This window comes from Heptranchias perlo, chromosome 1 (genome assembly GCF_035084215.1).
Source record: "Heptranchias perlo isolate sHepPer1 chromosome 1, sHepPer1.hap1, whole genome shotgun sequence".
In the NCBI taxonomy this organism is placed as follows: domain Eukaryota; kingdom Metazoa; phylum Chordata; class Chondrichthyes; order Hexanchiformes; family Hexanchidae; genus Heptranchias; species Heptranchias perlo.
The window spans coordinates 14,045,866-14,058,175 of record NC_090325.1 but is presented as its reverse complement, the minus strand read 5'-3'; the positions used below and the strand labels follow the sequence as shown (position 1 = coordinate 14,058,175).

At 40.5% G+C, this 12,310-nt stretch overlaps 1 protein-coding gene across 2 annotated transcripts in view; it reads right to left on the bottom strand.

Moving 5' to 3' along the window:
• The window catches only part of atrn (attractin), a 370,377-nt gene that overhangs the window by 120,524 nt on the left and 237,543 nt on the right, over window positions 1–12,310 (bottom strand). For both annotated transcript variants that reach the window (XM_067981305.1, XM_067981340.1), the window contains exon 26: window positions 9,614–9,692. In XM_067981305.1, the coding sequence (XP_067837406.1) occupies window positions 9,614–9,692 (79 nt within the window). The remainder of the gene's footprint in view (window positions 1–9,613; window positions 9,693–12,310) is intronic.

Genomic DNA, 12,310 nt, shown 5'->3' with positions numbered 1-12,310 from the left:
GCCAAGTTCCGCACCCATGAGGACGGCCTCAACCGGGATCTTGGGTTCATGTCACGCGACACGTTACCCCACCAGCGAACAAATGTCATCTGTTTTTAATATAACGGGTCAATTGCTGTCTTTTCCTTCCGGATGTTTCTATGTTTCTGCCTCTCTCGCTCTGTTTTTTTAATTGGCATCTCCACATCATCTGTTTTTTTAGTTCTGGCCGTTTGTAAATCAGGTGTTACCTACAGGGCCACCGATCTGTCTGAACACTTTGGTTGCCTTGGCAACGGGCAGTTGAAAAGACTATCTGTAATCACCAGGCATTGTTCTGTGATTTATAAATGCGATAGGTTCGAGGATTTCATTTCCACATTCACCTGAGGAAGGAGGAAGCCTCCGAAAGCTTGTGGATTTTAAAATAAAATTGTTGGACTATAACTTGGTGTTGTAAAATTGTTTACAATAAGATCATGGCTGATCTGATCCTAACCTCAAATCTAAATTCATATCCAATTTCCTGCCCGCTCCCCGTAACCCCTAATTCCCTTTACTTCTAGGAAACTGTCTTTTACTGTCTATTATCTTAAGTTCCCAATGTACACTTCTGCTGGAATGAACCAAATTGCCTTTGTCTACAATCCAACCATATCTAGATTGTTTTAAATATTTTGCTACCAAACTTTTTTTTGTTAAGTCATAGGTCAAACTAGCAACAACAAAATCCTTTCTGACGAAAGGTCTTTGACCTGAAACGTTAACTCTGTTTCTTTCTCCACAGATGCTGCCTCACTTACTGAGCTTTTCCAGCATTTTCTGTTTTTATCTTTAACAACAAAATAAAACCCCTTTCTAAATATTTTTTGAAGAAAACTTAAATGTCAATGCCTTTGGTATCAGAAAAACTGGCTTAGGAAGAGTCAGTGAACCCAACAGGTTGAGGGAACTGACTCACCAGTTTTTACAGGTCTTGTAATTGACTGGTTTTCAGACACCAAGGCTGGGAAGTGGACATGCTCCTATGGGATCTACTTGCGTGATGTCAGAGTGTGCCTAATTTAGTTTACACACACAAAACATCTACATGAAGAAGCTTTCTGAAGCTGACAAATAAAACAAACTCAACTTTCCTTTAATTGCAGGCTAAATTCATCTCTGAAATAATCTTAACTACTGAAAAATTATACCTTCTAAAGGAGAAAAAAAGATACATTACAGCTTACCGTATGCTATTGTAATGCCTATTAAAAGAGGAGAGGGAGAGGGAGAGGGAGACAGTGAGAGAAACAAAGATCGCAGACTGCAACTTAGACTTCCACTCCAATTTTTTTTACTGAAAAGAGCTGATTGGACATAACAATGTTAATGTACATTGGTGCTACAGTGTGACACGTAGGTTTCATCTCCATTCCACTAAGTTTCTCAAGTCGGCGACGAGGTGTCATTTGAGGAGATGTTGAGCAAAGACCAGGCAGCTCCGCATAAGGATTAAAAAAAAACCCTCAACGCATATCGCTTAGTCAGTCTGCTTTCCGACATCTCCTGACAGCAACTGAAGAACAGTGCCGATGAAAGTAAATGGAGTACGTCAGCCGTGAGGAGTGTGTGGCTTGGGGAAGCCAAATGAGGGTAAAAATGGAAAGAGTTGAGGCAAACTTAATGAGAAAAAGGTGAGTGGAATCCATATTTTGCAACCTGAAGTCAAGTAAAGAGACCCAAAATATTTTAAGCTGCAGTATATTGTTTACAGAATAGAATTGTTCTCAGGTTGTGAGCGAGGTCAGCAAGGCTGCTTTTAAAAAAATTTTTAACTGCCCATCTCCTAGTTGTCCAAGAAGGTGTGGATTGGCCTTCTCCTTGACCACTGCAATCCTTGTGGTGCTGGTGCTCCCGTAATAGATGGAAGAGGAAGGATCTTGCATTTAAAAAGCACCTTTCATGACCTCAGAACATCCCAAAGCGCTTTACACCCAATGAAGTACTTTTAAAGTATGTTCACTGTTGTAATGTAGGAAATGCAGCAGTCAATTTGCACACAGCAAGGTCCCATAAACAGAAATGAAACAAATGACCAGATAATCTATTTTAATAATGTTAGTTGAGGGATAAATGTTGGCCAGGATATTGGAAGAACTCCCCTGCTCTTCTTCGAATAATGCCGTAGGATCTTTAACATCCACCTGAGAAAGCAGACGGGGTCACGGTTTAAAGTCTCATCCGAAAGATGGCACCTCCAACAGTACAGCACTCGATCAGTACTGCAGTGGAGTATCAGCCTAGATTTTGTTCTCAAGTCTCTAGAGTGGAGCTTGAGACCACAATCTTCTGACTTCAGAGCCGAGAGTGCTACCACTGAGCTAAGGCTGACACATGATGGTGTTAACATAAAGCAGTTTTCATTTTGAAATGGGATTTAGCCATCATCTGAATTAATTTTTCTAAATGGGAGGAAGAATAGTCCAAGCTCAAAGTATGCACAGTAGGTAAATATTTTATATTTTCCCCAACCCTTCAGTTTTGTGGATTACCTATTTCCCTGAGGTTAATTTTCCAGATTTTGCCAAATCCGGGTCTCTGTTCATGACGGATTTCAACCCAAGTGGACTGTGGTAAACCTACGACGTGATGCACTTTGACTTCCAAAAGCCTTTTCATAAAGTTCCACAAGGAAACAACAACAACTTGCATTTATATAGCGCCTTTAACATAGTAAAACATCCCAAGGCAATTCACAGGGGAGGCTATTAATTATACTCAAAGCTGTGGGGGTTCAGGGTAAACCCTGGGAGTTGGTAAGGAACTGGTTAAAGCTTAGGAAACAATGAGTATGTTTTAAAGGTGATATGTCAAAGTGGAGGGGGATGTAATGAGTGGGGTCCCTCAGGTCTCAGTACTGGGAACAATGCTGTTTCTAATTTATATAAACCACATTGATTCAGAAACTCAATGCAAAGTGGTCAGATTTTCAGATGATAACAAACTAGGAGGGATAGTCGAATCAGAAGAGGCAGTTCAGAAATTGCAGAATGAGTTGTACAAGATATGTACGTGAACAAATCAATGGTGCATTACATTTAATGCAGGCAAGAGTAAAGTGCTATACATAAGAAGGATAACTAGATGACAGGCATGAATGGTGTTGAAACAGCTAACGGTGAATCTAAAAGAGCTTTGGAGTATTCGTAAATCCGATGCTAAACATGATCAACCGATGCAGAGAGGCAATCAATAAAGCCAACAGGATGATGAACTACATAGCCAAAATGGTAGGATAGAAGTCAGAGGAGGTGATGATCAAACTTCACAGTGCTCTAGTCAGACCGCACCTTGAATACTGCATCAAGTTCTGGTTGCCAAGAAATGAGAGACATTCAAGCACTGAAGGCAATGCAGAGAAGATGCTGATCCAAGGTATCAACGAGCAGCAGCAGTAAATAAAATCTAAATGCAATAAGTACCAATGCCCATGCTAAGTGCCCACCCGCCCCCCCCCCCCATATACAATGAGTTTGACACCCTTGGCCTACCTTAACAGAATACTGTAAGTGGAATCATTTTTTAGTCTCTTGGGTATGTATTTCTGCAAAGACGGAGCATAGAAAAAGCACTTCAGAATTGTAGGGGATAAAGTCTGCTTATGGGTACTGCTGTTAGTCATTCAGAGATAAGACAGTATAAACCTTGTTTTTTTTTCAAGAAATGACAGGCCAAGGTCCATGATGTAGAATACCCGTATCAAAGGAAAGGACATGGTAAAACGAGCGTTTGGGTGAGAACAACCTTGGGTTTTAAAAGACGTGTCATAGGAGGAAGAGAGTGAGATGAAGAGTTTCACAGTTTTTAAGTCCCAGGATAGAATGAATTAGAGTGAGGTGCATCAATTGCAAGACATTAAGTAGGGATAGAGGGGAGACAGCATATAGGATAGCGTATCTGCAGCTTAAAAGGAACAAGGGAAGCAAGTACAGATAAATAAACGCTCAAATTTCCCAATTACAACAAAGGTGGTACAGCACAGAAACAGGCCATTCAGCCCAACAGGTCCATGCTGGTGTTTATGCTCCACATGAGCCTCCTCCCACCCGTCTTCATCTAACCCTATTCAACATTGAAAGCAAACCCCTACCCTTCCAAAGTTTCCCTCTCCCAAATTACCCAAAACTCACTTTACAGTCATTCAACTCTACTGTTCAATTCTGATTATCTTATAAACCAAAAAGATTTACCAGTGGTATATCATATCATGGTATTTTTGTAGGTCATTGAAGTAATTTAGCAAATTGGGAAATATTTCAACAATAATGATCCTAATTAAAATTTGAGACACTTAGCAATTGATCATTTATGCCCTCCAGTATCAGTCATTGGCTGCTCAGGAACCTTAGAAATAGACTAATTTTTCTTGTATATTAAAGGAGACAACATTTTAAGAAGATTCAGCTTGCCACAACTGATCCAAATGAAAAAAAGTTTTTTTTAAAAATAAGTATCTTGGGTGATGGGCAATATTCTGAAAATCTATTCTGGATGTTTTTCTAATGCCACACCTTTGCAGGTTTAAGAATTATTCAAGGATAGCTGACAAGCACATCATTTAAAAGGAATGCTAGCATTAACTACAGAAGCAAAAATAGAAATAGAAATTTTCCATTCACCAGTGCTAAATGCCTTGAGCTTAGGGGAAAAAAAAGATAGGAAGGCAAACTTAGAGAAAAACACTCATCAGCTTTTCTCTGACTCAGGGGAACCTTAAACTAAGCTTTACCAAACTGCAGCAGAAAGCAACAGAATGAAACCATGGTACTATAGCTCATAATTTAACAACCACAAGGTTACTAAATAGCACACTATAGAATAAAATAAGACATGAAGAATACCTTTAATATAAAACTGTATCACAGTGCCCTCACCTCTGCAGACTCCAGTACAACCTCAATTCAATATATTAAAATGATATTATCATAGAATCATAGAAGAATCATATTCTTCATTTTTCTCGAGGTACTGCAAGTAACAGGTCCACTGACACATTTTTCCCAATGTGCCATGAAATATTCAACTTTTTAAATCTTCAGAGTTAATGGTTTGAGTTCCTGATGCTGCTTGAATAATTTTCCCCTCTTTTTCTGGAGTATAGATGCAGTCTGGTAATTTCATCAAATCCACCTCACACTAGCCAACGATTGGTCCTGCGATAACTTGGAAATTTCTTCCGCCCTTGTACAATAAACAAGTCCAGGCCTCAGGCAAGCCTAACTCAAGCAGTCACATTTTTTTAAGCGCTCTTTCTGTATATAATTCCTCAGCCTTGCACTTATTTCATCTGCAATAGTTCTGTCCACTTACAAATACTGTCCAAGTCCTTCTGTGATTCTTCGCTGCTTTGTCAGACCCCACCGTTACCTTTTAAGATTATGAAAGGGCTTGATAGGGTACACGGAGAGAAGACATTTCCATTTATGGGGAAATCAAAATTAAGGCTATAAATATAAGACAGTCATGAATAAATCCAATAAGGAATTCATCTTTAGAAATATCTTCACCCAGAGAGTGGTTAGAATTTGGAACTCGCTACCACAAGGAGTACTTGAGGCAAATACCATAGATGCATTTAAGGGGAAGCTAGATAAACACAGAAAGGAAGAAAGGAATAGAAGATTATACTGATAAGGTTAACTGAAGAGGGAAGGAAGGAGGCTCGTGTGGAGCATAAACACCAGCATAGACCAGTTGGGCGAACGGCTTGTTTCTGTGCTATGCATTCTATGTAATTCTGGAAGGAAAAGATGTGGAAGGAAAGTGGAATAGTTTCAAAGGGATAGTTTTTAAGATGCAAAAGGAATTTACCCCTGAAATAGGTGAGGGACAGGATAAAAGAGTAAGACCAGTTTGACTAACAAATATGTGAAAGGCATTAGGGAGAAAGAGAAATATTCAGGAAGGGAACAGGATAGGAAGATCTATAAAAACAGACTGAGTAATGCCAAGAAACTGATAAGGGCTGCAAAGAAAATATAGCTGGAAATTGTAAAGTATCCTTCAGGCATGTCTAGAGTAAGCAAAGAGGGGTTGGCGCACTAAAAATTACAATGGGGAACTGGTGTCCGAATGTAGAGAAATTGCTTAGGTGCTTAACCCATTATTTTTCAACAGTGTGCACAAAAGAAATGTGGGGACAGTTTAAAGATGAATGTAGACTGAAAAAAATGAAATCACAAGACAGGACATATGTGGGGGGGGGGGGGGGGGGGGGGGAAAACGTTGATGAAGCTCGAGGTAGATAATGCTCCTAGCTCTAACAACTTTCATCCCAGGACTCTGAAGGAATTGGCTTAATCGATTGCAAATCCTTATGCGGATATTTTTCAGAGCTTGCTGGACTCGGGCCAATTCCCAGAGAATTTGGAAAATAGCAAATGTGACTCCCATCTTCAAATGAAATAGGGCATATCAATGTTGTTCTTTCTGTCTCTTCAGTAACTAATGAAAACCCAAGTACCATGTTACTATCAACACTCCTTAACATTAAATATTTTGCACAAATGATAAAAATGCCTCCATTTTCTGCCTGTAGTTCTTGTTTTCTGAAATAATCATTCCTATATAGTCTAACCATGGCAGGACTGGAGCTGACTTTTGCGGCATCCACTTCAAATGACATATTCCAAAATGTGGGTTTCTAAAAATTGTTGAATTGGAAGGTCAGAATTTGGAGCAAAAGTTGGAAGAAGCTATTTTACAGAGAACTACAGCTTCCCACCAGTGTACCTCTTACATAAATTTGCTTTTCGTATTACCAGCAAGTTTTATTTAGTCATACACAGTGGATGGATGGATGGATACAAGAAAAAAAGCCTGAAAAAGACTTGCTCAGCCAAACACAGAGCATATATACAGATCTACCTTTCCAACACACACCCAACATTGCACAGCTCAATAGGCTAAACCCATAATAATGGTGTAAAGTTCTGTTTGCATTTAAGCTTCCCACAACAAAACCAAAGACATGTGAGAGATCCAAATGTGCAACGCTTCACTTGTGCTTCCATACTGTGTTAAAAAAGCTTTAAGACTTATAAAAGCTATAGTCAGACAACGTATTGCAGCAATATTTAAAATTAATTTATTCCATGGAAAGCAACTCATAGCATATCAACTTATAGCCCAGACCTAGTGGCCTATCAATCAATATACCATTTTGGTACAGCAACGAGGAGTATAGCAATGTGGTATCAGGTGTCCAGGGTCTGTTGGTCAATCTTACACATTATGGCATTACAATTAGTTTCAGCATCCCGAAGATAAGAGAGATATAAACACAGTCACACAAGCTGGAAAAATGTTTATGTGGACAAATGAAGGCCAAATTAAGCCCATTTGCAATGGTCTCCATGGCCAAGTAGCCCAATACTCATCATCCTGACTCAAACATGATGAAAGAGCACTTGGGCAAAGACCTGGAGGTTGCAGTGCCACATGGAACCACACTCAAATATAAGTTGCTGCCTTTGGAAAATCAGCAGTAAGGGAAAAACCGGAGAAACGTTAAATGAAGCCCACTTGCTGCAATGTGTGCATGAGTTACCATAATTCATCAATACATTATCCAAATACTGCAGCATTGTGCATACACCAAGCTGTTCCAGTACAGCCACAACACTAGCATCTAGCCGACAAAGTGGAAAATTGCCCAGGTATGCCCTGTCCACAAAAAGCAGGACAAATCCAATCCGGTCAATTGCCACCCCATCAGTCTACTCTCAATCAGCAAAGTGATGGGAGCTGTCGTCGACAGTGCTATCAAGCGGCACTTACTCACCAATGCTCAGTTTGGGTTCCGCCAGGACCACTCGGTGCCAGACCTCATTACAGCCTTGGTTCAAACACAGACAAAAGAGCTGAATTCCAGAGGTGAGATGAGAGTGACTGCCCTTGACATCAAGGCAGCATTTGACAGAGTGTGGCACCAAGGAGCCCTAGTAAAATTGAAGTCAATGGGAATCAGAGGGCAAACTCTCCAGTCATACCTAGCACAAAGGAAGATGGTACTGGTTGTTGGAAGCCAATGATCTCAGCCCAAGGACATCGCTGCAGGAGTTCCTCAGGGCAGTGTCCGTGGCCCAACCATCTTCAGCTACTTCATCAATGACCTTCCCTCCATCATAAGGTCAGAAGTGGATGAGTGCACAGTGTTCCGTTCCATTCGCAACCCCTCAGATAATGAAGCAGTCCGTGCCCGCATGCAGCAAGACCTAGACAATATCAAGGCTTGGGCTGATAAGTGGCAAGTAACATTCGCATCAGACAAGTGCCAGGCAATGACCATCACCAATAAGAGAGAGTCTAACCATCGCCCCTTGACAGTCAACAGCATTACCATTGCCAAATCCCCCACCATCAACGTCCTGGGAGTCACCAGTGACCAGAAACTAAACTGGACCAGCCACATAAATACCGAGGCTACAAAAGAAAGTCAGAGGCTGGGTATTCTGCAGCGAGTGACTCACCTCCTGACTCCCCAAAGCCTTTCCACCATTTACGAGGCACAAGTCAGGAGTGTGATGGAATACAATCCACTTGCCTGGATGAGTGCAGTTCCAAAAACACTCAAGATGCTCGATACCATCCAGGACAAAGCAGCCTGCTTGATTGGCACCCCGTCACCACCTTAAACATTCACTCCCTCCACCATCGGCGCACCGTGGCTACAGTGTGCACCATCTACAAGATGCACTGCAGCAACTCACCAAGGCTTCTCCGACAGCACCTCCCAGACCTGCAACCTCTACCACCCAGAAGCACAAGAGCAGCAGACGCATGGAAACAACACCACCTGCACGTTCCCCTCCAAGTCACACACCATCCTGACTTGGAACTATATCGTCGTTCCTTCATCGTCGCTGGGTCAAAATCCTGGAACTCCCTACCAACAGCACAGTGGGAGAACCTTCACCACACGGACTGCAGCAGTTCAAGGCGGCGGCTCACCATCACCTTCTCAAGGGCAATTAGGGATGGGCAATAAATGCTGGCCTTGCCAGCGACACCCACATCCCATGAATGAATTAAAAAAAACATACACCCATATGTTTTATTCCATTGCACAAGTAATAAAAAGATGTTACCACACAATACTGTAATTCCAGCTCATAGTCACATTTCCACTTTTGTGAACCTGTTATTTCTTTGTCATAGTGGCCAGATTAAGTCACTTATCACAAATATTGTCGCACTAAAAAATGACAATTACCAAGAGCAAACATTTGCATTCTTAAACAGCAAAATAATCTGAGGTAATAAAACTTTCCAAGATATTTCTACAATAATTTTGATGACCACAATCAGGTATTCAATGGTTTCCTTTTGTGTCTTTATGTTATGTGTGACTGATTAATGTGGCGCCTCATGGAATTATTAAGATCTGTTTAAAAAGAACTGTCCAAACCTGCACAAAAAGCAGTCACACCACATTTAAATACGGCTACTACTCTAGGCTAGTTCAGGAGATAGGAGTGTTCAATGCGCAACCTTATATTGAAAAGGAGCATGTCTCAACTGATAACCGTTTGGCAGTAGTGGTGAGGGGTGAGGGGGGAGTCAGTTGGTATTTCTGGTAACTCGGGCTTACCTCTCTCCGCCTCGATGCCCAGCAGCTTTGTTTAATCTTCCACACCACAGCAGCCACCAACAGTAACGACAGAAAACAACTGCAAAATATTTTTTAAAAAGAACAGTCAACCCGGAGGAACAATCGTACTTATACACACCCTCCAGCAGACAGTCTAATGCACCGAACTAGACATAGTCAGAGACAAAAGAAGAAAGGGCAGCTTATTGACCCATAGCAAAGGTCAGCCAGTTTTTAAAACTAAGGATTGCACTGACTCAAAATGACCAATTTTGATATTCAAGGGGGACTCCTTGTTCAAGGGCATTGTTAGTTTAATAGTTCAGACTTCTCTTATGAGACCTCATGCAAATACGGAGTCGCCCCAAGTGAACCCCCTGCAAATACTGAGACATCTGCAGACTTCTACTCTAAATTCTGAAAGGCAGCATCAGGTACCAAAAGATGGTTATTGCAGAGAACATTCATTAGAACACAGCAAACAAATATCATTCTGAAAAACAGGACAATTCTAGAGACACTGCTCAAGGCATGCCAAAAGCCAAATAGACAGTATACTGATGTGGCTGCAGATTTCCAAGGAGCCCTGCATTAAATCCCTAGGATCTACTAATCCCAGTTTCAAAACTTGCACTCCAGTGCATACCCAGACAGCACTGCAAAAATTGCTTAGTAATGTCAGTTTAGCTCAGATTGTAGCACTCTCGTCTGAGCAGGAAGCCTGTATGTTCAAACCCAACTCTGGGGGTGAGTCTAGCTTGACACTCCAATGCAGTACTGAGACATGGCGAGAGATGCTATCCTTTGGACAAGATGTTAAACCTATTCCCAATGGACATTCAGATGGACATTAACGATCCCATGGCACAATTTGAAAAGCAGGGAGTTCTCCCAAGTGTCCCAGCCTAGATTCCTCCTTCAGCTAACAAAACAAATGTTTACCTCAGGATTGTTACTTTTACCTACAATTTAAAACAATTCAAAATACATTAAGCCCTTCGAGATTTCTGGAAAAAGTGGTGAGGTGATATATGTGCACAAGTCTTCGTCAATATTGCTCAGTTACATAAATTGATTTAAATATTGTATGTTTAGCTATTTTTGCATTTTGAGTTTTTTGGTTGGCGGTGAAATGCATGATGCAAATTTTCATGTTCAATTACAATTACAAAAGGAGCTTTGGCGACCAGCTGGTGTATGTACAATGAGGAGGAGTAAAAGTAGCCCACCACACAACAAACCATTAAAAATAACATTTATAGTTCCAATGGGCATCTGGAACAATTCACATTAGCAGGACTCCAATACAATTAAGATAAAAATCAATGTTAATTCTGCTTTGGACCCAAATATTTTCCATGCTCAAAATCTTTTCCCACTCACTGTGCTCTAATGGTGTGGTGAAGATCGATTCTAAACCTTCATATTTTATTTGAGTGCCTGCCATCCTTCTCATACCATCAAAACTTGACTTAAATCATTAAGTAGGATCTTAAAAATGCAAATGATGTCTGGTCATACGTTGCTGCCATGTCCTGTCAAAATTAAATCTTGACGTCAGCTAGTAGCTACAAAATACTCATGTCATCCTTCAGAAATGACCCTATAATTTGGTGAGTATAATGAAATGTGAACTCTCTGAACTATTCGCTACTACAAACTTGTAATTAGTTTGGGATAAAATGCACAGTCAATTGCTTTAGCCTACGTTTGTATTTCTTTTGCTTCAATTTATTTCTTATTTTTGACAATCAATAAGCTTTTCAGCCAGAGTGGTACGCTGTAAATTAAGTGCACATTGTACAAATGCTGTTTCGAGCAGGCAGATTAGAAGCTGACAAACTAAAAAGTCCTCATTCTCAACAATCACCAGATACTCTGCAGTTCAAGACATTTTTCAGCAGATTTCAGGAAAATTACACCACTTTTCTTCCTTCTTCAAAAATAGAATTTCACAAGCTGTGTTAATAGAGTGCAACTATAATAGCAGAATATAGGAGAGTGTGCATGATTGTGTGGAAGTTCAATATGGTCCAGCAAATGTGCGAAATAAGGCACATAAGGTAAACTGTCTTGTACATTTCTCAAAGCACATTTTTAAATGCAGAGAATAGTTGGGCACATCACAACTTCAAGCCGTTTGTACATTTTGCAGGTAAGGTCATCCTACTTCCAATCAGTAATGAAATATTGTCAAACAGCATTATTCCAGTGTGTAAAGTGATAGAGATAAGTGTAGATGATATAATTGTATATTTTAGGAGTACGCAAGGGCCTCTGCTGCTGTGACTAAAACAATGTCATCTATGGAAAAGGACCAGCCATATTTGAATAGTGGAGCTGTGGAAGGAAAGACACTTGCATTTATAATGTCTTTTCACGACTCCCAAATGTCCTGACGCACTTCACATACAATAAATTACTTACGTCAACAAATGCGATAGTTGTTTTCTGAACAGCAAGATCCCATAAAGCAATGAGATGTTTGGTATTGGTTAAAACCCGAAAACCTGGTCTGTTTATGATGATAATACATAATCAGCTCAGACTATTATAGACAATGACCCAAACCTAGCAGATTGCAATGTCATTACTGCCTGCAGCCATAACACGAGAATGTAATGCCAAGCACCATAAAATATCCTGGGATTGGAGGGAAAACCCAGCAAATTGCTGCAAATCACGAAGGTTACTTCG